Here is a 27,087-nt window from a genome sequence, read left to right as displayed (position 1 = left end):
GTTTATAAGAAACAGCTAGAATTTTTCCAAAGTGACTGTACCATTTTACATTTCCATAAGCAGGACAGTATGAGAGTATCAGTTGCTCAATATCTTGGCCAACACTTGGTATTATCAGTCTTTTTACTGATACTTCATTGTATTTATAATTTGCATTTTCTTGATGACTAATGATGTTGATCACATTTTCATGTGGTTTCTGGCCATTCATATGTTTACATATATAATTACTAAAGACCTTGATGCTGGGAAAGATTGAGGGCAGGAGGAGAAGGGGACGACAGAGGATGAGATGGTTGGATGGTATCACCGACTCAATGCACATGGGTTTGGGTGGACTCTGGGAGTTGGTGATAGACAGGGAGACCTGGGGTGCTACGGTTCATGGGATCACAAAGAGTCGGACACGACTGAGCAACTGAACTGAACTGATAATTGCTTTTTAAATCTGCCTTCTTGGAGTCTCCCCTATGCCTGAAGATCTTAGTGGTCAGCCAAAACCAAGTAGGGTTTATACTCAGGCTTAAGTTTTCATCCTCTGTGTGGTTCTCTTAACTTCTGGAGTATTGCCTCTAAATTTCCAGCTGCTTTGCTTCAGATGCCTCAAGCTAGTAAGACTTGAGTCGTGTGCTGTCCTACTATATGCACACTGGGTAATGCACTGAATCAAAAAAAATCCAGCAAACTCACCAGTCTTACCTACTGCACTTGTCTTTTAAGGATGGACACCTCACCAGTTTCTGCTTTCTTCACTGGGCATGTTTGGTCTCCCCTAAATACACATTTCCTTCTCCAGAGGATCTTCCCGACCCAGGGATTGAACCCGGGTCTTCCGCATTGTAGGCAGACGCTTTACTGTCTGAGCTACCAGGGAAGTCCAAATACACATAGTTAGCATATATAGTAACAGGAAACTTGTGGAGAGTTTTGGCTTAGATTTTGAGTGACTTGTAGCTCTTTTTCTTCTAGGACTTTCCTCCGAGGTTTCTAGCTCCTGTACTAGCCTGAATTCTGTCTTCTGTTATCTAAAGCCAGTGAGAGTAGTTTTCTGCTGTTGGAGCTGCCACATTTGGGGCATGCCTGCAGGCAAAAAACTCATAACTCTTAACCTTTGTAGTTACTATTCATGGATAAATATTCCTGTTTTCTGCCTGCTTTTGGTCACTTTTCCAGTGCACTCAAATAGTCATATTTTTGTATATTGTGTACATTTTGTAATAATATGCAAGAAGATTTGCATGATAAATAACTGTACATTACTCCATATTTTTGTTTTTATGAGTCCCTTTAGAGATTAATATGAAAATACTTGCAGATGAAAGATATGAAATTTGGGATTTGCTTCAAAATCTAAGATGGGTAGATGAAAAGAAAGTTAACAGTGTGATTGGCTATAAGTTGGTAATTTTTTTTTCTATAAGTTGATAATTTTTAAAGCTGAATGATGAGTACCTATTGGTTCTTTATGTTATTCTCCATTTTTAATATGTTTTAAGTTCTTTATGATAAAGATTTTTAAATTAGGTGCTCTATGCACTCATAAAAACTTGAATATATACTAATAAATCTTGAGAGTGTTGAGAAAAATTAAACAACATCTAAATAAATGACAGGACATAGTACATCCATGTTTTATTTGTTCTGGCTATGCTGAGTCTTCTTTGCTGTGCGGGCCTCTCTGATTGCAGCAAGTAGAGGCTGCTGTAGTTGTGGTGCAGGCTTCTCTTGTTGCAGACCCGGGGCTCCAGGCACGTGGGCTTCGGTAGTTGCAGCACGTGGACTCAATAGTTGTGGTTCCTGGCTCTAGAGCACAGGCTCAATAGTTATGGCTCATGAGCCTATTGCCCTGCAGCATGTGGAATCTTGCCAAGTCAGGGATTGACTGCTTGTCTGCTGCACTGACAGGCAGATTCTTTACCACTGAGACACCAGAGACGCCCCCTTGTTAATGCTTTGAGAGGCTCAATACTATAAATATCAAGTCTCCTTACCTGACCTATAGATTCAATGCTATCTCTACAAAAGTCCCAAAGGTTTTCATTTTGGACAGTGATAAGTTGATGCTAAAAGTTATACAGAAATGCAAAGGTCCAAGAGTAGTCAAAATACTTTTAAAGTATTTTGTAGATAGCAAGTCATATTATAAAGCTACAATAATTAATGCTTTGTATTAATTTGGGTATTGCCCAATGATGAGGCCAATGGAATCATATAGAAGCTTACTCTGTCATATATGGACATATATGGACACAATATATACAAAAGTGGTACTGCATGCCTATGAGGAGAGGATGTTTTTATTTTTCCCCTTCAGTAAACAATGACTGGACAATGGGTAGCCAAATAGAACAAAATGAGAGTTGTCACCTATCTCACTCCATATAAAACAGTCAGTACTAGGTGAATTGTAGATCTAAATGTGAAAACACAGCTCAAGTAAGGAAATACAGGAGAATACCTTCATGACCTTGGAATAGGGAAAGATTTCTTAAATAGAATCCACACAGAAAAGCACTGACATGCTTTTTGGGAAGAAGTGCTTTTTGAACTTACTATCTAATCAAATGATACCATAAAGAGTGAGAAGCCCCACCCCCCACACCCCTCAAAAAAAAGAGTGAGAAGCCAACCCCTAGATTGGCGGGAGATATTTGTAACACTTAAAACCTACAGCGGGCTCATATGCACAGTATATAAAGAATTCCTACTAATCAGAAAAAGATTCACAATGCAGTAGAAAACAACCAAGAGACTTAACTAGTACTTAATGAAAGATGATAACCAAATAGCCAATAAACATGTGAAAAGGTGCTCAATCTCCCTGGGAAAAGCAAACTAAAACCACAGTGAGGCTCTATGATTAATATATACCAATCTGTATGACTGAAATTAAGTCATCTGACAATACCAAGCGTTTAGGAGAATGTAGAGCGATACAGACTCTTATAAATTTGCCAGTGTAAGCATAAGTTGGTAAAAACACCTTGGAAAATAACTTTAGTTAATAAACCAATGTCCTGTGACTTGGCAATCTTACAACAACAATGTGTATATCAGGAGACATATGCGAGAATCAACAGTTGATTGGATAAATAGTGGTATGTTCCTATAATGAATGTTATAGAGCATTGAAAATTCGTGAATTAGAACTCCATGAATAAATGTGGTTGAATCTCACAAACATAATATTGAGACAGAAAGCAAGACAGAAAAAATATATAAAGTTTTTATTTTCTCTTCAAACCAACATACAGTGTTTATGGAATGCATGTCTATATGGTAAAAAAGATAAAGCCTAAGTAGTCATTACTGTAAAAGTCAAGGTAGCACCTGCTGCCAGTGTTTTGTTTCTTAGTCTAGGTGGTGATTTCATGAGTCTTCACTTTATAATCATTAACTTAACTTGGTTTTTGTGTACTTTTTGTTATGTGTTACATATTTTAAGAAAAATTGGGGGTCATGACTAAAAGAGGAGAAAATAAACACTTTAGTAAATTTCTGGGAGATCTTCTAACTTCAAGGCTGACTAGTTCGCTGTATAACAGGGTCAAGTCACCTCATCTTTTTTTTTTTACTTTTACTGATATCTTCAAAAGGAAGGAGTTGTACCAGTGCCTTTTTACAAAATTAAATCAACTTTATTGAGGTTTGATTTACAAATACCAGTGCACTTAAAGTACCAACATTTTATGGTGAATTTTCAAAAGCTATCAGTAAGACATTAGATTTTTAGAGTGGAAATAATACCATTTTTTGTAGTTTGTACAAATAGCCTTTGTAGTTTGACGTATTTTCACATTTCTGCAACATATCTAGTAGATGTATTCATTACAGATAAGTTTTGTCAATTCTTCTACCATAGAAGATCTCTCAGACTCTCTGCTAAGAAGAATTTGGAACAGAAAGAAAAGCAGCATGTAAAAATGAAAGCCAAGAGATGTGGTACTCCTGTAATCATCAATGAATTTCCACCCTCCAAAAAAATGAAAGTGTAAGTAGCCACAGCTTCTGTCAGTTGGCATAGATTTTACCCCTGTTTGCTCCTATGGTAATAGCAAGCAGAATACATGGTGCTTGTTCTTATTTTTGTCAGTTAGGAGTACATTTTGTTGAAGGTAATATAGCCAATTTAATTAGAGAAGTTTAAAGAACAGTGATTTATTTGCTTCATAGAATTCTGAAAGTAGTTTGCTGCTAGCTTTGGTTCGATGACATTTCTGAGTCTTAGTGGGGGTTTTTTCCCCCCCATACTTGCTGCTCAAGATGGCTGCTCTGTGTTTCTTAGCTTCTTCCTTGTGCTTGTTGCCTCATTATCACAAGATAGCTTCTCTATCTCTAGGTATCATATCCATGTTTGAGAGAAGAAGGGTCTGGCGAAGAAAGAGGGGTAGCATCCATAATAGGAAAGTAAAATATTTTCCAGTAATGCTTATGTTTATACAGTAGTTGACTGAACTGTAAATTAGATCCCCTCTAGTTGCAGTACAGATTGTTGAAGCAAGTACAATACTTTTACCCTCATATGTTGGCTGCCCCAAACAAAATTAGAGTTCTGTTAATAAGAAGTGGAAGTGAAATCGCTCAGTGGTGTCTGACTCTTTGCGACCCCATGGACTGTAGCCTACCAGGCTTCTCCATCCATGGGATTTTCCAGGCAAGAATACCGGAGTGGGTTGCCATTTAAAGTGACATAAATTTTGGAAAGGAAACTATCTTGCATTTGTTCATTTGATGATGAGCAGTTGGAATCTCTTCCCACCTTCCTGAACCATCACCAGACAACTCTTACCTGACTTCTGTTGGTGTTCTCAAAGTTTGCTTGTTGTAGCTGTTGTTATATATAAATTGATGATACTGTTGAAAGAACCTTGGCTGTTGAAGTATGGCTGTTGTCCTAAAGAATGAGAAAACTTAAGCCATGTGTAGTAGTAGATCTGGGGAGGAGATTGAGATATTTGTATGCTGTAGGGGATTGAGATATTTTTTGTCCTTTTCAACTCAAGTTCTCACAATAAAAAGAAGTTGGAAGAAGAGGAAGAAGGCAATGCTTGTCAAGATATTTCTGAAAAGAATGAATCTTCCCCAGAAAAAGCCAAGGGCAGACATACTGCGCCTTGTATCCCACCTGTAAGGTATGATACTTTCCTGAATTTCAGCTTTAGAGTCAGAGTAAAATTACAAATGTGTACAACTACAGTCTGTTTGAAGCACATGGAGCCTGGGAAACTGTAAAGGCTGTCACCATGGTAAGGTACATTGTTTATGTCCTAGTGGGTGCTTGAGTTTTATACATTGAAAAAAAACAAACTATTAAATGTAAAAGAAATAGAAAAAAGTTAGTAAAAGTTCTTGTTCAGTCGCTCAGTCATGTCTGACTCTTTGCAACCCTGTGAACTGCAGCTTGCCAGGCTTCGCTGTCCTTCACAGTCTCCTGGAGCTTGCCCAAACTCATGTCTGTTGAATCAGTGATTCCATCCAACCCTCTCATCCTCTGTTGTGTCCTCCTCCTGCCTTCAGTCTTTCCCAGCGTCAGGGTCTTTCCTCTGAGTCCTCTCTTCACATCACGTGATCAATTACCTAAATTGAACAGTATTTACTTTGTCAAGCTCCATTCTGGACTTTACTCAAGTAAAATACCTATTTTTACAGTCAGTATTTAAGCAGTCTTTGGATTTTGCTTTATTCACTCACTATGAAACTCTTATTTTCTGTACTGCTACAAAATCTTCACATTTATCTTTCCTTTTGGTTGATGGTTTACATTCTTTATATTAATTGGAAAATTTCCTGTTAAAAATGCTGTTTCAAATTTTTCACTGTTACAAGGAATCAGTGAACATCTTTATAGAGAGATTCTTTTCTTTGAGTAGTCTCCTCAAGATAAGGAAAGAGAAATTCCTTGGTCTATGAGTATGATCCTTTTTATGGCTATTGATATTGTCAGTTTTATTTCTGAAATAAATGTGTGAATTTTTAGTGCCATCAACTTTGAATATTTTTATTTCCTTGTAGTCTCACCTGTATTGAATTTTCTACTTTAAAATTGTATCAAATTTCACTGATATAATGTTGATGGCATCAAATTATTTTAATTTTTATTTGTTTGCTAACAGGATTGTATTACTGTTGCTGTAAACATCTTTTCCAGAGTTGTTTCCTTTTTATTTATCTGTAAGTGGTCTTAGTGATGTTTCATTACTAAGAATGACTACTTTATTATTGTTTTTTCTTAAGAATGGCTACTTTAAATTGAACTTATGCTATGTCAATTATTTCAGAAACTGGTTTTTAATAGTCACAAGTATTCTGTGAAAATGAATATTTGTATTACCCATTTAAACTGGGGAACACTGAGGTTCATAGAGGTTAAATAGTTTTCTCAAGATCACATAGGAAGGAAATGAAACAACAGGGTTGTGATTTGAACTCTGGTTGGCTCTACTCCAAAGGCTTTTCTCTTTATCATAGTATATATTTTATGTATATTAACCTTTTGCTGTGTTTATTGAAAATATTACTACTGGTTTTTTAGTTTTTCTTGTGTCATGAAAATTAATCATTATACAGTCAAATTTGTGGATATTTTGTAAAATCCTCTGTAGTCTATTTTAACTTTTTTTCTGAAAATTTTTCAATATTTTGGAATAAATTTTGCATCTTTTTTTTTATAGTGTTATCTAGGTTAGTATTGATTTCTTGGATAATACTTTTTGGTTTTGATGGTTATTTTATCCCAGGTTGAAAATCTAATCTATATAATGGCTTTAGATTTTTTTTTTTTTACCATTGAATCTCTTTCTCCTCTCCTCTCTCATCTCCTTTACTTATTTGCCCTTTAGGCAGAAGATTCTAAAAAGTACTGAGGAGCAAGAGTTGGAGAAGAGAATGAAAATGCAGCAGGAAGTGGTAGAGATGCGGAAAAGGAATGAAGAATTCAAAAAGTTTGCTCTTGCAGGAGCAGGTCAGTTTGGTTCTGATTGAGTCTGATTTATGAGGTGGTGCTTCTCATAACCTTGGTAGTTTTTAAAGTCTCAAAAGCAAAAATGTCTTTCTTGGTCAGTAGTCAGCGTAAAAAGATGTGTTTATTTAGGAGGCTGGACATGGGTGCCATTCATATCCCAATGATCATTCCCTAGAATGTTTTATGTACATTGGTCCTTTCTTAGAGCATGTTGTCATTCCTCTCCATCTCTAACTGTAGAAGTCACACCCATCTTTTTTTTTTTGACACCCATCTTTTGAGGTCTTTTCCATGAGTTCTTACCTCATTTTCCCAAGTAGAATTAATCTCTTCCTCTTTTTTCCTCCTAATTCTTTTTCTTTGTATTAGAAAAAGAAGGAACTAGGATTAAGACAGAAGATAGAGCAGTTGGACAGACCAATTTTTTTTTCCCCCCTATTTTATCCTAAGCAGAGGAGAAGAAAGTTGAGTGAATCTACTTGTAGCTGGGGAGGAAAGTATGACTGGGGGAGCTGAAAGGATCAGAGTTCTTTTTTGCTTTAGCATAATTATATTGGTGAAGTCAAAGCTGTAAAGCTCTGGTTACTGGGTTGAAAAGCATCTTTGGAGTTTATGGGGTCTCCCTTTTAGAGATGCTTAGTTAAGTTTGTTTCTAAAGTCATTTCATAGCTTTTCTTGTCAAAAGTATTCCAGTTTCTCTGTGTCTCCAGAGCTATGAACACACCTGGGAGATGGGATTCTTCTCCCCTCTGCTACCTTATTACAATTTGCATCTGACTGAAGGCCCTCAAACTCGATAGTACTAAATGAATAAGGCACATATTTTGGTGTCCTTGAGGACTGTTTCAAATTGGGTTATATGCAGAGAGTAAATAAAGTTAGATCCATGGTAATAGAAATACCAAAAGGACTGACTAAAAAGGGACTTACTGTATGTATGTTCTGTATTATTAGTGTTACCTGTATGTTTTACTGTACTTTTTACTCAGGACAACCTGTGAAGAAATCAGTGAGCCAGGTAACCAAAGCAGTTGACTTCCACTTCCGCACAGATGAGCGGGTCAAACAGCATCCTAAAAACCAGGAGGAGTATAAGGAAGTGAACTTTACATCGGAACTGCGAAAGCATCCTCCATCTCCTGTAAGTTGACTGACTAAGTTAATATTCTTGTTAGTTATTCAGCGAAGATTCTGGTGTAGTATTTATGGTCACTGTTTATAATGTAATTGAGAGAAGCATGTGTCTTTCAGTTACAATATATCTAAATCCTCACTTTGCCCCCTGTTAGCTGTGTGATCTTGAATAAATCACTTTCTCTGGGAAGCATCTTATCAAATTACTATGAAAACTGAATTGAGAATGTACATAAAACACATAGAATTACATGTGGCAAATTGTAGGTACAGGTTTGTATGGCTTGTGCTATTAAACATTTGTTTAAAAAAATCTTGTGTCTGCAAAGTTTTGTGCAAACTACAATGGGTTTATGGGAAAAGTCAAGTTGGGGCAGACCACTCAAATCCTATACTGTTTTGTTACCAGAGCGCTAACAAAAGCAGTAATAATCCTAAATTAAAAATCTAGCACTAAGAATTTCTACCTGCATTTGCAGTCACCATCATCATTATTTTTTTTTTTTTTAAGTAGGTTAATCTCTTTTTAAAAAATTAGTTTTTGGTTGCACTGGGCCTTTATCATTGTGTGTGGGCTTTATCTAGTTGTGGCGAGCAGGGGTTACTCTTTGTTGTGGTGCATGAGCTGCTCGTTGCAGTGGCTTCTCTTGTTACAGAGCACAGGCTCTAGGCATACGGGCTTCAGTAGCTGCAGTACATGAGCTCAGTAGCTGGGGCTCTTGGGCCCTAGTGTGCACAGGTTTCAGTAGTTGTGGTTGCTCCACAACGTGTGAAATCTTCCTGGGCCAGGGATCAAACCCAGGTTCCCTGCATTGGCAGGAAGACTCTTACCCACTGTACCACCAGGGAAATCCACCAGCATTACTTGTTTAAGTCAGTCCTTTGCAGACTTAAATTGGAGTTGTGATTCTTCTTTGAGATGTAGGTCCTTGAGTTTTACTTCCAGTCAGAAACTAATTTTATAAAAATTAGTGACCCAAGGAGTAGGCTTCTTCATTAGTCAGTTTTGGGGTAGGATATGAGAAGATAATTTGATTCAGGTAGCTGCCTGAGCTGATCCAGAAGCCCAGTTAAAATTTTTAAATGACTCAGGGTAGGATACCTATACAGCTTTTTTCCCCTTCTAATTCTAAGAAAACTCACTCTTGATTGCTTCAAAACATGAGCATGCTTGGAAAAATCACCTTATGTACAGAATAGACAATTTGTTAAGTGCTGGATGCTTTCTCCCCCTTTTTAAAAGATGGGAGTATACAGATTATAACCCTTGCTCAAGGACCGACAACTTAAGAAGAAGAATCATCTTGGCTTTCCATGGATTCTTTTCCTTTTGATCTTCTGTGCTGAGTTTGAGGCTTGAGGTGGATCTGAGCTCTTCCATAACATTTCATTTAGGGAATGAATTCTTTCTTTTCAGGCCCGAGTGACTAAGGGATGCACCATTGTTATGCCTTTCAACCTGTCACAAGGAAAGAAAAGAACATTTGATGAGACGGCTTCTACATATGTTCCCCTTGCACAGCAGGTTGAAGCATTCCATAAACGAACCCCTACCAGATACCACTTGAGGAACAGGAAGGATGATATTAGTAAGTTTCTTTCTAGTATCATACTTGGCTGGAGCCTCCCCTAGAATTCCCTTTGCTTGCATCTCAGGTACAAATTTGTCTTTAGTTGAAATCCTAGTTTTTGAACTAAAGCCTGGCATATGTTGTATGCAGACAACAAATGTACCCATAGTTGAACATTTCTCAAACCACCTAGCTATCTGTCCACTCATACCCATCAACCACCTTGATCCTCCTGGTCAGTAATTGGCTGAGGGGAATTAAGGTAACATGAGATGTCATGACACATCAAGGCTGTCTTTGCCATGTGTCAAGGAGCACACTTACCTACAGAAAATGAAAGCTTTCTATTCACTTACTGTTGTGTGCTTTTTGTTCATTGGTTCAATAAATGTTGACTGCTACAAAGCAGATACTCTGTGTGATGTAGGCAGTATAGAAGTGAGCAAAACAGACTTGGTGCTCAACATCAAGTTTGTAATTCAGTGAGAGAGATAAACAGGTCATCACAGATTATTGTGAGTTCTGTGAATGTGGAAGGAAATACAAGAATCAAAGGAAGTGCAAGATAGGGAGAGCAGGTCTGTGTGCTGAGAAGTCCAGGCAGGGAAATACAGGAGAGAAAAGGGATAACCAATGGTTAAGACCCTGTACAGGTAGGAGAGGGATACTTAGCACAGGTAGGGTGATTGTTCTTTGAAAGGGGAGTAGAAGAGAGGAATGAGTGCAAATGTTGGTTAGATTGTAGATTTGGTGGTGAACCGACGAAAGGAAGCTAATCTGACAGTGTGTATCTTTATGAAAATAACTCCTAAAAGAAGTTTGAGTATTGGAGGTGTGGTGTAAACTAGTTGTCAACCGTGTAGGGTAGTATTCTGGATAAAGCAAACTCTGGTTGTTTGACTTTGAAGGTTTCTGAATTTTTCCTGCCTTTGCCTAGGCACTGTTTAGTGCTATTCTAGGCAGCCAGATGAGTTAGTTCCTTTAAGGACAGCATTTCCTAATGTTACATGTTCTATTAGCCATTTGTCAAATTTTATATCATGAAAATAATCTTTTTTATTCTAATGGAAATGTAAGTATTAACCATGACTTTCCAAATATATGTGACTCTTTAATTAGAGTCTGGTATTCTGCTCTTAGAATCTTGATCCTAGCAAATAGAAAGAAAAATTATTTTCTGTGATTTTTATTTAAAATTTTGGACTATTATAGCTCAATAATAGTTATATGTATACTTGAAGCCTGGCTTATTTCTAAAATAAGTAGATTTGTTTTCCATCTCCAATTGTTAGGTGGTAAGGTCTAAATTAGAAAATTCATTCTGGGTAATTATGAAAATTGACAAGATTGCTTCTGGCCAGGTAAATAGTATTTTCTGTGAATGGTGATGGTGATCTTAATATTTTCTGTGAATGGTGCTGGTGATCTTAATATTGATGCTTTGACATAGCTTTTTTTTTTTTTTTTTTTTTTTTTACTTTTTTCATTTGACTTTCTGTGGGAGATAGTCTTGATGTTTTGATATAGATGCTTTTAAGGAGTTCATAATACTGGAAATTGTTACTTGGTCTTCAGAAATGCCTTATTTTAAATCTTATTTGTCAATAACATGCAAAATAGTTGGCACTGTCAGTAGAAAGGCAGTGCAGGCCTCGGCAGTGAAAAGAAATCCATCAGACACAAATGGATTTTAGATTCAGAAGATGATAGCAGAGTTTACCCACAGGCTACCTTTATCATCACCTCTCAACAAAGAGTGATAGGGGAGAAGGGACTGAATGTTTCTCAGACTGACTGTTGTGATCTGAGCTGAGCTGAGTGTGAGGGGCCAGCCACCTGTGGCTTAGCATCTGGGCTGCCTAGCTGAATCAGCACCTACAGGTAAACGGGGTCTTAGCTAGGTGAATGTCTGTGCTCTTGGTTTACAGTGCCATTACCCTCCAAATCTGTGGTCAGAATATGCAGAGACCCACAGACTCCTGTGCTGCAAACCAAGCATCGTACAAGGCCTGTGACCTGCAAGAGTGCAGCGGATCTGGAGGCCGAGGAGCTTGAGAAGCAGCAACAGTAAGTTCCACTGGCAGTATTTGAGGAAGAGTTCCAAAAACCTGCCTGCTTCCTTTTCACTTCTGTAAGGGGGACAGTTACTGTTTTTCTTGCCTTGGAAATTATGGTATTTGAGCTACAGGCTCTGCCTTGCCTCTGTGATGAAAGGATTGAAAGTGGGAGTAGGGAGCTGTCCTGGAGTGTAAACTGGTAAAAAAAAAAAAATTATCAGAGGTTGGGGTGGGAGAATTTACGATTCCAATAAAGAGGGCCCTTTGAAGTTTAGATAAATCTCACCCTTTTATGGCTACCCAAGGGATTGTTACAACTCTTACCAGTGGAGAGAACTGGAATTTAATGTGAGTTAAGTCTGGGGGTTTGTCTCCTGTGGCCTTCTTTCTCCCTTGTACTTCCTTTGAGAAGAGGGAGTTTCTTTTCTCAAAAGAAGTTCAAGAGAAACCCCAATCTTTAGGGTGGTGGGGATGTTAGACTGTCTTGTTTTTTCTTTGCTCTCGAGGCAGGGATAATGGCTATGGAGAGAGTTGAATTTTTGTTGCACATGATGGATAATCGTAATGATTACTTTTTTTTTTTTTTCCTGGTTTTGGCCTACTTTGTTGTTTAGTTTTCATTTTATTAAAAAAATCTTTTTTTGTGGTTATCACTTAAATTCTCGCCTTACAGATACAAATTCAAAGCACAGGAACTTGATCCCAGAATTCTTGAAGGTGGGCCCATCTTGCCTAAGAAACCGCCTGTGAAGCCACCTACTCAGCCTGTTGGCTTTGATTTAGAAATTGAGAAAAGGATCCAGGAGCGGGAGTCAAAGAAGAAACTGGAAGAGGAACACTATGAATTTCATTCCAGGCCCTGCCCTACTAAGATCTTGGAAGATGTTGTGGTGAGAGCGGGGAAGCCCTGCGGACTAGTAGAAGTGTTGTGTTCACCACCACGTGTCCCCCAGTCACACATGTTTGGATACTGTGATCAGGACATCGTATTAGGCGCTCTGGGTGAAAAAGAGTCATGGCAGAGGTGGATTTTGCTCTTAGGAAACTTGAAGTCCAGTATGGGATCATAAAGTAGCCAGTGGCAGAGCTGGGATATGAATTTAGGTAATGTGGTTCAAAGGTCCATGCTCTTGTATTAAAATAGGAGGTACCTTTTAAAATGAAAGCTTCTTAGGAAAATGTGTGATTATTTTTTAGAAAGCTGTCTACATCCTACCTAAATATCACCAGTATGACCTGAACTCCATTTTTAGAAACACTGATGGAGGAAATTGGTTTGGCAGTTTGTTGTTCTTTGGAAATGTTGTGGTGAAGTGGTAAGTGGGGATGGGTGGCTAGAGTTCATTAGGAGTTAAGTGAGATCATAGAGTAGTATTGTACTGGGTAATGTGTTGTTGAGAGTTCTGGATAAACGGATCAGCAAAACACTAGGTGAGTAAGTAAGAACCTACTGAACTGATATGGTATGCTGTAGGGTAGTCATTGCCAAGTCACCTGGGTCTCAGAGTCCTCTGGGATTTTGTTACATAAACAGATTCCTGGGCCCCACCCCTGGAGTTTCGATTGTCAGGTGCAGCATAGATTAGAGAGCCCCGATGAAGACCTTAGCGTCTGACACAGAGTATGCAGTTGTGCTGTTAATAGTAATAACTGTTGCATGCTTACATTGTGCAGCGTTTTATGTAATTATCTTATTGATTTCTCATAACAACTCTTAAGAAATAGGTTCTGTTTTTATCCCTACTTTTCAGATTAGCCAAGAGATGCTAAGAGGTGTCTAGTATGCAGAACCAGGATTTGAACCGTCATCTCCTTAAACACTGTGTTTCTCTACCTCACAATGCTGTTATCATTGTTTATTCTGACAAGTGCAATTTGGAGTTTGTTTTCAGCTCTTTCCCTACTGAAATTTCCAGGGACGTCAACTTTTGGATTCTAGAGAAAACAAAGCATAGAAGGAGTCATAGATACATTTATTCCTTCTGTTCTCTTCATTTTTTAGAAAAGGGGGGCTTTCTTTGAAGGAAGAACATGGCTTGCCCATAGGAACATTTTTAAAAGTTGATGGCAGAACTGAAGTTAGGTGTCTTAACTTTTAGTGCTGGACTCGTAAAGCAAAAAAAATGCCTCCAGAGCCTGAGTGCAGCTGTCTGTCTGCGACTGTTGTCTCCATCTGTGTCCCCTCGATGCTGAAGCTCTCTTTCCTGTGTCCTTACAGCGTTTCTTGCGCTCTCCCACTTGTTGATAGGTGGCAAGGAGACAACGGGGCTGATGAGAGATGGGCTTGGGCAGCAGTGGGCCTTGAGGCAGGGATGAGAAAAGGGCTTTTGGGGCTGAGGTGGAGTGATGAAAGCCTTGAGCTCCAGGGTGTGAAATGTGAACTTGGTGCCGACATCCAGTGGGGAGCTGGGGCTCCACAGAGGTGGATATGATATCAGTGAGGCCAGTGAGTAATTTTAGCAGTGATATTTTAGGGACTTGGGGACACCAGCAGGCTTTAAAAATTTTTTTTTCATAGTCCCTGAGATAACATTGCTTCATGGTAATTTCCTAATTGCTCTGGGACAGGCCTGATAACTTGTCCCAGGGCACTTAGGGGCAATCTGCCTTAGGGAGACGTGCTCACCCCTTACATCCCATCCCGGGCTGCTTTTCCTAAATGTGTCTTTTTATCCATCCACGTTGCCCACTTATACCGATTTATCAGCTCTTTAGAAATACCCTCCCTCAGCTTCCTTTCAGAGCTTCCCCATTGCTTCAGCTACATATTCTGTTGGGTTTCTTCAGAGCACTTGTGAAAATCAAAAAATACTTGGTTTGTTACTCTTTCATTGTCTTTTCTTTCCTCCACTAGAATGTGAGCTCCCAGATAGCAAGGACCATGTCTGTCTGTATTGTTCACTCCTGCTTCCCCAACATCTAAGCATAGCATAGGCACTGGGGTATTGAACAACTGTGTGAGAGACCATACAAGCTGAAACCCATCAGCCTGTGTTAGACACTGGGAATTCGAATGAAATCAGACACAGCCTTCATCCTCAAAGCTTTCACAGTCTAGAAGAGCAGATTGGCATGTAGACAAATAAGGACAGTAATACTAATCAACATTTGTTCCCTGAACAATTACTACTACTTGTAGGTGCTGTAGAGGAATGCAAATGGCAGTATCTCTACCCTCAAGGAGCTTATAACTAAAAACAATTTTAAAACAGTAAAACAAGAAGCTTTCTGTGTTTCTAGAAACCTAGTTTCTTTATCTCTATTTCTGAATGAGCCCCTATTGGCTTTGATTGCAGTGGAGATGGGTATGGATAAATAGTTGCTGCAAAGTTGATTTTCATAAATCACCTTTCCTTCTCCCTCAAGTAATATGAGGATTGATCCCACTCATATAAATATCTCTTTCCTGGCTTACTTATTAGGGATTTCTTTTAAAATGCACATTTCTCTGCTGGGAGGATGCAGACAGAGGGGAAAAGTAGGAAATGAGGAATTATTTTAGAACTAAATGAGTTCTCAGATATTTATTTCAATTATTTTTATGAAAAGAAAAAAAAAAAAAAAAACAAGGACACATTATACAGATTAGAATGAAAGCTGGGCTAGATAAGACCTCTGACTTCTTGTTCAGTGTTCTTTCCATTTCCACCTGTCCTGGCTGTGTTCAAGCTCCAGGCTAGTGTCCACCTGTCCAGGATGTAGAACAAGAGACTTTTGTTGTTTTCTGGTAAGCATTAGATGAAAACCCATTTCATAAACTTTTGTCAGTCTGGTTATAAGTTCTGTAGTAAATTTTACTATATTAGCGATTCTGATTTGCTTTGGAAAGTGTGTGACAACTTTTCACAGCAGATTGAAGCTCCCCTTTACAGTAGTCACCTTGAGAGAGTACGTATTCTTTCCAAAGGTTGATAGTGTGTACAAAACATTTTGGAAAAGCCACTTGTCTTGGATGTTGTAGCAGTTTTTTGGATCTCTTCAACAATACCAGGTCTTGATACTTTAAAGATAATTAGCTTTTAGGAGTTGGTCTAAAGTCATTCAGAACTAAAACTTCAGAGTAGTCCAAAGTAATAAAGCTGGAAACAATATTGCTTAATTAAAACTGAACAGTGAGCAACTGCCTTGCACGGCCCTAAAACTGGCTTTGAAGGCCACTCCAAGAAAGACATTCCAAACATGTTTGGAGCAGTTGCAGCATTGTTGGGATTAAGAAGTCTTCCAAGGTATAAATTAGAGTCCAAGAGTCTTCAAGGTATAAATTCTGTTATTCATGCTTACAGTATTCATTCAACAAACATTTACTGAATGCCTGATACTTGCCAAGATCTGTGTTAGGTATTAGGGACTGATGGAATAACAGTCCCTACTCTCAAAGCACTCATAGCAGGAGGAGATGAATATCTTAAATCAACAAGGGCAATGAAGGGTTGTTTTTTTTTTTTAATAAATTTATTTATTGTTGCTGTGCACAGGCTTTCTCTAGTTGATGTGAATGGGGGCTCTTCTGTAGCGGTGCACGGGCTCTGGGGAGCTCTGGTTCATCACTAGTTGTGGCCTATAGGCTTAGTTACCCAGTGGCATGTGGGATCATCCCAGACCAGGGATCAAACCTGTGTCCCCTGCATTGGCAGGTGGATTCTCAACCACTGGACGACCAGGGAGGTCCTGCAATGAAGTTTTTGTATGTACCATAATAAACTATGTACAAGGGAGAGTGGGGTCAGTAGGTTCAGGGAGTCATCTACTGACGGGTTTTATAAAAGAGGAGATGCTTTAGTGGAGGCTTGAAAAGAAAGATTAGATACTTCCTAGCAGCTGGAGCATTTCAGAGAGAGCATAGGCAAAGGTATTGAGATGAGAACCAGTGTTAAATTTTGGCAGTTGCCAGTAGTTCATTGTGGCTAGAAGGTGATGTCTAAAGAGGGACAGGAGACATGCCTGGAGAGTCAGTCAGGGTACCAAATTATGAAGCATCTTGTCCTTCACGCTGGAGAAGGCAGTGGCACCCCACTCCAGTACTCTTGCCTGGAAAATCCCATGGACGGAGGAGCCTGGTAGGCTGCAGTCCATGGGGTCGCTGAGAGTGGGACACGACCGAGCAACTTCACTTTCACTTTTCACTTTCATGCATTGGAGAAGGAAATGGCAACCCACTCCAGTGTTCTTGCCTGGAGAATCCCAGGGACGGGGCAGCCTGGTAGGCTGCTGTCTATGGGGTCGCACAGAGTCGGACACAACTGAAGCGACTTCAGCAGCAGCAGCAGCAATGTCTACTTAGAACAGTATAACATATTCCTTAGCATGAAGGACTGCTGCTGCTAAGTCACTTCAGTCGTGTCCGACTCTGTGCGACCCCATAGACGGCAGCCCACCAGGCTCCCCCGTCCCTGGGATTCTCCAGGCAAGAACACTGGAGTGGGTTGCCATTTCCTTCTCCAATGCATGAAAGTGAAAAGTGAAAGTGAAGTTGCTCGGTCGTGTCCGACTCTCAGCGACCCCATGGACTGCAGCCTACCAGGCTCCTCCGTCCATGGGATTTTCCAGGCAAGAGTACTGGAGTGGGGTGCCACTGCCTTCTCTGAAGTAAACATTAGGAGCCATAAAAAGAATTTTAAATCAGGAAGTAAGATGATCAGATCTTTTGACTGTATAAGAAGATGGACTCGCAGAATGAGATGAGAAGCTGAAAGTTGTTAGTGGGCTAGTGGAACGGTACAGGCAATAGACAGTGTGGCCTATGGCATAACAATGAAGAGTTAGAGAAGTGGAATAGAGAGCTGATGGGGGAAGCATATGGATGTGGGTGTAACAAATAAGGAGTTACTGAGGATGTCTTTAAGATATTTAAGAAATTGATCTGGTCATACACTATATGCAGAACAACAGCCCTAGAGATTGCCAGATTCATGATAGAGGGTAAACTCTAGCAGAGTTAGAAAATTCTTCTGGAACAGCTTTCTAAAATATGTTCGTTTGAATCACGTGCATGGTATGATGATACACATAATTCAGTCAGAAAGGATTTGAAATGTTGGCAGTGTTTTGGAATCACAAAGCAGGAAAATCTTCGAAGGAGTTGAATGTATAAGAATTAAGGAATATAGAGATTAAATGCCTCTTTTAATCTGCTCCCAAAGAGATGTGAGAGTTGATAGTTTGGTGTTCTTTTCAAATTTTATTTTCTATGGTTAGATTAATTATATATATATATTTTGTTTTATTTTTAGTGTATATGCAGGTATCTTTTGATTTGACTTATTAAATTTTTTTTTTGGAGTATAGTTGATTTACAGTGTGTTAGTTTCAGATGTACAGCAAAGTGATTCTGTTATATACATACACATATAGTCATTTTTTGCAGATTCTTTTCTCATATAGGTTATTTTAGAATATCGAATAGAGTTCTCTGTGCTATATAGTAGGTCCTTGTTGATTTTCTGTTTTGTATACAGTAGTGTGTGTGTTAATCCCAAGCTCCTAATTTATCCCTGCCCACCCCCCATCCCCCTTGGCCCTATTTCCCCTTTGGTAACCATAAGTTTATTTTTGAGATCTGTGAGTCTGTTTCTGTTTGTGAATAAGTTCATTTATATTATTTAAAAATTTTTGATTCCACATATGAGTGATACCATATATTTGTCTTTCTACATGTACATTTTAAAAACACAAAATATTTTTTGTTTCAGCCACTTGTCCCTCCTTTCTCAATATTATGAATACTGTTCTATGTCAGTAATAAAGATTTATTTTATTCTTTTTGATGACTGTATAATATTCTATTGTGTGGATATGCACCACAGTTTAAGAAAGGATTTAACCAGTTGTTTTTATTCTTTTTAAAAATGTTATATTGAAATATACCTAAAAACTAAACTAGAGGTCAAATATTAGGGTGTAATATTGGGTGAAAGAGAATGACCATTTAAAGGTTTAATAGCCAATTCCTAAAGATTGTACCAGCTTATGTCCTATACCTCACCCAACTGTATGTGACTGCCAGCTTCTCGTCACATGCCAACCAACACTGGTATTAATTAGTCTTTAAAGTGTATTACTCAGTCTTTTAGATGAAAAATGCCTGATTATAGTTTCTAAAATTCTTGAGATTTAGCCTCTTGTGTATCTTTGTTAACTTCTTGCTCTTTGTCCAGTTATTTGGCAAACAGAAATTAAGCTAGACCTTGCCCAGTGCTTTTTTCCATTCACCTTTTGAGGGTACGTGTGTGCGTGCTAAGTCGCATCAGTTGTGTCCGACTCTGTGCGACCCCAGAGACGGCAGCCCACCAGGCTCCCCCGTCCCTGGGATTCTCCAGGCAAGAACACTGGAGTGGGTTGCCATTTCCTTCTCCAGTGCATGAAAGTGAAAAGGGAAAGTGAAGTCGCTCAGTCGTGTCCGACTCAGCGACCCCATGGACTGCAGCCTACCAGGCTCCTCCGACCATGGGGTTTTCCAGGCAAGAGCACTGGAGTGGGGTGCCGTTGTAACATTTTAAAATATAAATTTTTATTGTAGAGCTGTATGTGAAATAGGTTTAGGAGAATGGACCATATTCTGTCCCTAGTTAACATTTGGAAATCCTTTTTGATTTTGTTTTTAAGGGATTGGGGTATAAAAGGGAGAGAAGCAATAAAATATTGACGTTAGTTTATTTTGTGGTGTTTTTCAAAAATACCAAAAAATATTTTGATGAGTTTTATTTTTTATTGAATATACAACTCAAACTATGTTTTTTGGTGATCTTCTATCATGTTAATACACCTTTGGAATACTAATACATACCAGTGTTAGGTGGATAAATAACAACTAGCCTTTTTTGATTTCTGATACATGAACTTCTAAGAAAGGTATTAATTTCATCACATAACCTAGTTGAGATTGTTCTGGGATATCTAATTGAGTTGCTTACTCCCTTCAGGGTGTTCCTGAAAAGAAAGAGCTTCCAATCACTGTTCCAAAGTCACCAGCCTTTGCTCTGAAGAACAGAATCAGAATGCCCACCAAAGAAGATGAGGTGATTCCCTAGGATGGGATCTCTATTCCTTCTGCATAATCAATTTAAGCATTGCGTGCATGCTAAGTCACTTCAGTTGTGTCCGACTCTGTGATCCTATGGACTGTAGCCCACCAGGCTCCTCTGTTCATGGGTCTCCAGGCAGGAATACTGGAGAGGGTTGCCATGCCCTTCTCCAAATCTAAATGTTACTCTTTCTTAAACATAGAGGAATTCAAAGGCAGTCATTCTTGCCTGAAGTTGTCTTAACAATGGGTATGAATGATTGGTCATCTATTTTTGCTCTTCCAAGAACAAAGTAGTAAGTGTATGAGGCTCTTTGCCAACAAAGGTCTGTCTAGTCAAAGCTATGGTTTTTCCAGTAGTCATATACGGATGTGAGACTTGGACCATAAAGAAAGCTAAGTGCTGAAGAATTAATGCTTTAGAATTACGGTGCTGGAGAAGACTCTTAAAAGTCCCTTAGACAGCAAGGAGTTCAAGCCAGTTAGTCCTAAAGGAAATCAACCCTGAATATTCATTGGAAGGACTGATGTTGAAGTGGAAACTCTGATACTTTGGCCATCTGATACAAAGAGCTGATACATTGGACAAGACCCTGATGCTGGGAGATTGAGGGCAGGAGGAAAAGGGGGCAACAGAGGATGATATAGTTGGACGGCATCACCAACTCAATGGACATGAATCTTAGCAAACTCTGGGGCACAGTGAAGGACAGGGAACCCTGGTGTGCTGCAGTCCATGGGGTCTCAAAGAGTTGGACATGGCTTAGCAACTGAATGACAGTGATGAGTCATTTTGGCTTTCAGTGGTAACTGGTTGTAACAAGTTATGTTTGTTTCCATTGGATTGAAAAATCAGTCTTTTTTTAAGACCTATACTCTATTTTGCCTGAGCTATTGTCATCATTCAGTGAAGGATTTTTAAAATTCACACTAAGTAGTTACATCTGCTCTATCCTATCTCCATTGACCCAAAGGGTAAAGAGGTGACTATGTGGTGATGGTTCATGAAGCTGGAATATATAAACTGTCATTGATCAGGCTAGTTTCTTATTACATCTCCCTTTTTATCTATAAATATCCAGAGTTAGGGTAATTTTATAGCATATCTCAAGCATAAACCTTTTTATAGATTCATTTGAAACTAGAATACACAGTAATCTTATGTTACCAGCTTGAACCCAGTCAACTTACTTGGTCCTATTCTGGGTTTGGCAACTGGAAATACTCCCAGTCACATGTTTTAGCGGAGTCTGGAGGCTGGGTCAAAAAAGAGGCCAGGATATATGCTTGGTTAGTACTTTTCTTCTGTTCTTCATTTTACTCACACTGTTTGAGCTCATTTAGTTTTTCCAACCTTCCTGTGAAAAATTTTAGATCCTTTAAAAGTAATTGTGTTAGTTTATCAAATGCTTTCACGTTGATCATACCCCTGTGAGTTAATAAATGACTTAGGTTGGTGAGTTGGTAGGTATCCCTCTTTGATAGAAAAGGAAGCTAAGACACCTGAGAGGTTGAGTGACTTGCCTTAATGACTTCTTTCATATATTGTCTTCTGACTTCCCATTCAGAGGAGGCGAGAGAGTGAGAAATCTTGTCTCTAAACTGCAATTTTTTCCCTTAGGAAGAGGAGGAGCCAGTAGTGATAAGAGCTCAACCTGTGCCATATTTTGGAATGCCTTTTAAGCCCCAGATCCCAGTGGGGAGAACTGTGGAAGTATGCCCTTTTTCTTTTGATTCCCGGGACAAAGAACGTCAGTTACAGAAAGAGAAGAAAATAAAAGAACTCCAGAAAGGAGAGGTGGGTGTTCCATTTCTATAAGTAGCATAATATTAATACTAGTCTTTAATCCCTCAAAGGTAATCTTTTATTTTGCACTTTTTAAAAAGTATATTTATTTGGCTGCATCGGGTCTTAGTTGCGCCTTGCGGGATCTTCATCGCAGCACATGGACGCTCTAGTTGTGGGTCATGGGCCCCAGAGCATGTGGGCTCTCTAGTTGCCCCATGACATGGAAGGCATTTCTTAACCACTGGACCCCCAGGGGAGTTCCTTTTGTTGTACTTTTAACTGTATAATCACTAACTTCCTTTGATTTCTCTAAGAACCTTATGAAGTATAAATAGGGCAAATAATTTAAATAACCATTCTGGAAGTTAAGCACAAGGAAGTTAAGTGACTTGCCCAGGAGCATGCTGGTAGTTATTGGCAAAATTGGGAGGAAAACCTCAATTTCCTTTTGAGCTTATTAGTTTTCTGTACCGTGCTGGTTTGAAAAACTTGCCTTTCATATTTTTCAGATTCATCCAAATATTCTGGAGCAGCTGTGGCTTTCTGACTAGAAAGGCCTTATCTTAAATCTTACATTTTCTTTTCTATTAGGTGCCCAAGTTCAAGGCACATCCTTTGCCTCACTTTGACACCATTAACCTGCCAGAAAAGAAGGTGAAGAATACCACCCAGGTTGAGCCATTCTGCTTGGAGACAGACAGAAGAGGTGCCCTGAAGGCACAGACTTGGAAGCACCAGGTGGGGATGGGGAAAGCAGTTAAAATGTGAATTGCTTGACTGTTGGTTTGTTGCAGTAGGTAGACCCGCTACACCAGGCTTCATCTGGGAACTAACATACCAGATTGTTTTAGGGACTCTTACTGTAGTCAGGGGGTCAGAAAACTTTTTCTATAAAATACCATATATTAAGTATTATAGATTGTATAGGTTACATATAGTCTCTGTCACATGTTGTGTATTTCAACCCTTTAAAAATATAAAGACCATCTTTAGCCTAAGGGCTGTACAAAAAGACATTGCAAGCTGGATTTGGTCTATAAGCTAAAGTTTGTAAGTGATCATCTGGAGAATGTGAGAGCTGATAGACTGTTTTCGTGACAGGAGATTCTTAAAGATCTTATTTATTTCATCTACTAGACTTGTTCATTAAATATTCACTTTTTTCTGTTGGTGCTTTAATAAGCAACTGTGTGATAAAAATAAATTCTCAATAGAGTATGTTTTCTCAACATAGTGTGCTATTTGCTCTTTATAGATGATAGGTGATTTAAAATAGTTAATCGGTTGTTGGCCGGTTTAGTTGGGATCTAATTCTGCCTTGTCTGGAAAAAAAATCTGAATCCTTAAGTTTGTCAGTATTAATATTATCTCTTATTTTGGAATCTGTCCAAAAGGGGCTCAGGCTTGATCTTTATAGAAAGTCACCCCTATTGAAGCCCAAGAGATATGATTGATTAAGTTACTAAGTCTAGGCCCCTTGTTGGTGCTGTTCTCTAGAACTTAGGGCTGTTGCTTTGAAAGCAATCATGACAGAATGTTGGGGGTATTTTCCAAAATAAAAAGATTTTTTTTAGTTTTTCAGACTTACATAAAAGAAAGAATAGTATAATGAACTTCCATGAACCTGGCACCGTGTTTTCTAGTGCTCAAAACATGGAAAATCTTACTTCATCTAACTTTTTACCTACTCATCTCTATACTGGATATTTCTGCCTACACAAGATTATTTTGAAGCAAATCCTAGGTGCTATCTCATTTTATTCAAAAATACTTCAATGTGTAACTTTAAAATGCAAGGATTAAAAGAATTTCATAACTCCAGTGCTATTATCACACTTAAAAAGATTAACAGTAATTTCTTAATAGTGACAAATAGCATTCATATATCCCCTGTCTCTCATTTTTAAAACAGTTGAATTGTTCAAATCAGGATCGAGAAAAGGTCCATATTTTATATTGGTTTGATAAATCTCTAAATCCCTTTTCACCTATAGGCTGCTCTATGTGCATTTTGTACGTTGAATAAGTGGGATTGTTTGTCCTATCTAGGTTTTACAATCTGGATTTTGGTCATTGTGTTCCCATGGTATTGATTAATAATCACCTGCTGTCTTTATAGATGAAACAGTTCAGAAACATTTGAACTTGAGTAATTGAGGTGGTAGTTATGGAGAGTTGGTGGTTGCTTGGCTGACAGATTTTCTTTCTTATAGCTGGACGAAGAACTAAAACAGCAGAAAGAAGCAGCTTGCTTCAAGGCTCGTCCAAACACTGTCATCTCCCAGGAGCCCTTTGTTCCTAAGCGAGAGAAAAAATCCATTATCGGTAGTATTTTATGTGTTCTTGAGGGATTGGGGAAGAATTGTGAGACTTCCTAGAATTGAGTTGTGTCAGTACAGTGCTGTGTCAACCAGAAGCATTTGTGTGTAGAGATCTAGCGTTTCTTCCTTAGATCTTTGTTGAATGTAGAAGAACAGCGTCTGGGTGGAGGCAGCTGGCATTTCAACAATTTTACTTCCCAGCTCAGAGAGTAGCAAGTAAGGAGGGAAGAGCCAGGACTTCTTTCTGGACTTCACCCTAAAGCTAGTCTTAGATAGAAAACATTTGATTCCTTTAAGAACTGAGCTGCATTTCTAGTAAAGTGGGATTCTTCTCCTAAATCTGTCTCACAGTCACTATGTAGTTTTGAGCAAGCCACTATCTGTATGGGTCTTAAGTAGATGATTTATAGGGGTCCTTACAACCCTGAAAACTTGAGGACTTTTTGTATGTGGTATGCTTCACCTTTCTTCCCCTTGGGCCTCCTTTGAGCTCCGCCTTTCTGTTGCCACGCATCTCTGTACACTTGCTGGGTCTGTGGGGCTAGGGTTCCGCAAGTTATGCTTGTGCACCAATATTTTCTCTGTTTCTGTACTCAGAGGGCCTTTCTGGTTCTCTAGTTCAGGAACCTTTTCAGCTGGCGACAGAGAAGAGAGCCAAGGAGCGGCAGGAGCTGGAGAAAAGAATGGCTGAGGTGGAGGCCCTGAAAGCCCAGCAGCTAGAGGAAGCCAGGCAGCAGGAGGAAGAGCAGCAGAAGGAGGAATTAGCCAGACTACGGAAAGAACTGGTAACTGGGCACCCTACGTGCTGACTAACCCATGATTGCATCTGTTTTGTTTATCTGTACCTTGCCTTGTTCCAGAAGGGATCTAAGGCGGCCTCCAAGGATGCATCGAAGATGAGAAGTCACACAAACCAAGGGTGGTGACAAAGTTGACAAGTGAACGAGGCTGAAGATGTGTATATTGTGATCCATGGATCTCCTAAGTTTATACCATAGTTTTGGCCCTTTATGGGAACCAACCTGTCAGTTGCAAAACTTATCATGGTCGAGAGATGTACATATCTTTGATCCTAGATTCAGTCAGAATTTCTTCCTGAAGAGAACATCACATGCTATGCCAGTGCACAGTAACACATTTGTAGGACTTTAAAAAATACATACTTTTGGTTGTGCTGGGTCTTCATTGCTGTGTGCAGGCTTCTCATCATGGCGGCATCTCTTGTTGCAGAGCACAGGCTCTGGGCCCATGGGCTTCAGTAGTTGTGCTCCACGGCATGTGGAATCTTCCCAGACCAGGGATCAAACCTGTGTCCCCTGCATTGGCAGGGGGACTTCTATCCACTGTACCACCAAGGAAGTCTCAGGACTCTTTATTTAACTTATTTTTATTATTGCCTTAAGGCTTAAGGAATAATAAGGAAACCAATGTGTTTTACAATTAGAATATATAGGTAAGGAAGGGCATGGGAATTGTGGACAAGTGTATTTTCATTTTCCTCGTAATACTTGATTCAGATTCCTTGGAGATATAGTGCATATCAGTCCAGGTGATGTTCCATGCTATCACTAGATAATGACTTAAATATTAATTATCCAAAAAGAAAGCTTAATTCACCTTAAGGACCCTTTCACTAAAACAGTAGCAAGCCACATGAACTGCATTAATGAGGAACATTTTAGATGGAACTTCAAATGCTTAATGTAATAAAAGGATGACTGTGGAAATACATGTTATTGAGATTCTGTCGAAAATAGCTAAGCCAGCAGTTGATATAGCTGTTGGTAGAGGTGACAATGCCAAGGAAGACTCTAGAGACAAACTATTAAAGGGAATAGCTTCTTGACAAAACCAAGCTACCATTTGCTGATTAGATGAAAAAATACATATATGTAATCCTCAGTCCAGATACACTCAGAAAGCCAGCCTCAAATGTTTTGACTTTTCTTCATTGCTTGAGTCCTGCCTCTTGTGTTTATCCATATTGTAGAGCTCTTTAGTAATCTGGTTTGATTCAGGGTTAAGAACGGATGGGACCATGCCTTCTCCCAGCAACACTTCCTAGTTTTTTGTTTGCTTGTTTGTTTGCTTTAAAGTCCATACTTTAGGTGAATATTAAGACTCAGTAAGCTTAAGATTGTACTCTGACAGATTCTTAAGGTGTAACTCCCCTCTGATGTAATTGAGTACACCCCCATTGTACCCCAGTACTGAACAGTCAGACTGGAGATAGGTGCACTCTGAGGAGTCCAGCAAGACCAGAATAGAAATCTACTTGGGGGACGTCCCTGGTGGTCCAGTGCCCTCCAATGCAGGGGGTGAGGGGTCAGTTCCTGGTTGGGGAGCTAAGATCCGGCATGCCTCATGGCCAAAAAACCAGAGCATGAAAAACAGAAGCAACATTGTAACAAATTCAAAAAATGGTCCACATTAAAAAAAAAAAAAACAAAAAACTTTAGAATAATAGAAATGAAATCTACTTGGGCTCCAGAGCTCTTAATGCTTTGCTGCTAGACTGTGTTGCCTTTTTCCCCCTTCTCTTAATTAGTGACTGGGATGTGCAATACTATACAAAAAGGTTCTCAAGAAAAATAAAAACACCTGTAAGTGTAGTTCTCTAACCTCCTTATCAATGGGAATTACATTTTTCTCTGCAGGTGCACAAAGCAAATCCAATACGAAGATACCAGGGTGTGGAAGTCAAGTCCAGTGACCAGCCCCTGACCGTGCCCGTCTCACCCAAGTTCTCTACCCGATTCCACTGCTAAACTTGGCTTTGAGCTGCAGACACCATCTGGGAACCTGAGCTGCTTTTTCCATCAAACCAGGAGCCACCTTTGTCATGGGGGCATAGAGAGAATCCATTTCTCCAGGCTTTTTCCTACCCATGCCTTACAGAGCATGCCTGACAAGTGTGGACTCCCGATTTCATTGAGAGTTGTTTTCCTATATTATTGTGGCTAATAATGAGACTCAACTCATGTATGTCTCAACCAGACTCTTTGGAACCATCAGTATGATGGTTGACCTTCAGTATGGACCTTAATTCTGACTAGAATTTAAGCCTCTGTATCAGCGCAGTGTAATTTCTATTGCCCTTATCTCACCTCTTTTTTTCTATTTTAATCATAAAATAAACATAGTTAAATACTGATAGATTTAAGTCATGGATTAAATGGAACCATCAGATTCTTTCTTCTTCTCTATGCAAAATGAAGTTAGAGTTAAGGAGCC

At 39.1% G+C, this 27,087-nt stretch overlaps 1 protein-coding gene across 7 annotated transcripts in view; it reads left to right on the top strand.

Annotated features, from left to right (window-relative positions):
- TPX2 (TPX2 microtubule nucleation factor) overlaps positions 1 to 27,009 on the top strand; it is a 51,472-nt gene extending 24,463 nt beyond the window's left edge. For 6 of the 7 annotated variants that reach the window (XM_006064434.3, XM_044927759.1, XM_044927757.1 and 3 more), the window contains 13 exons: positions 3,863 to 3,991; positions 5,004 to 5,132; positions 6,840 to 6,961; positions 7,951 to 8,102; positions 9,513 to 9,684; positions 11,595 to 11,733; positions 12,397 to 12,613; positions 19,643 to 19,738; positions 21,365 to 21,541; positions 22,124 to 22,270; positions 23,746 to 23,857; positions 24,451 to 24,638; positions 26,511 to 27,009. In XM_006064434.3, the coding sequence (XP_006064496.2) occupies positions 3,863 to 3,991; positions 5,004 to 5,132; positions 6,840 to 6,961; positions 7,951 to 8,102; positions 9,513 to 9,684; positions 11,595 to 11,733; positions 12,397 to 12,613; positions 19,643 to 19,738; positions 21,365 to 21,541; positions 22,124 to 22,270; positions 23,746 to 23,857; positions 24,451 to 24,638; positions 26,511 to 26,621 (1,891 nt within the window). In that variant the 3' untranslated portion in view covers positions 26,622 to 27,009. The remainder of the gene's footprint in view (positions 1 to 3,862; positions 3,992 to 5,003; positions 5,133 to 6,839; positions 6,962 to 7,950; positions 8,103 to 9,512; positions 9,685 to 11,594; positions 11,734 to 12,396; positions 12,614 to 19,642; positions 19,739 to 21,364; positions 21,542 to 22,123; positions 22,271 to 23,745; positions 23,858 to 24,450; positions 24,639 to 26,510) is intronic. The other variant, XM_025263696.2, reaches the window with a different exon arrangement.
- The last annotated feature ends 78 nt before the right edge of the window (positions 27,010 to 27,087 follow it).

This window comes from Bubalus bubalis, chromosome 14 (assembly GCF_019923935.1).
Source record: "Bubalus bubalis isolate 160015118507 breed Murrah chromosome 14, NDDB_SH_1, whole genome shotgun sequence".
NCBI lineage: Eukaryota > Metazoa > Chordata > Mammalia > Artiodactyla > Bovidae > Bubalus > Bubalus bubalis.
This window is presented reverse-complemented; position numbering and strand designations above follow the sequence as displayed.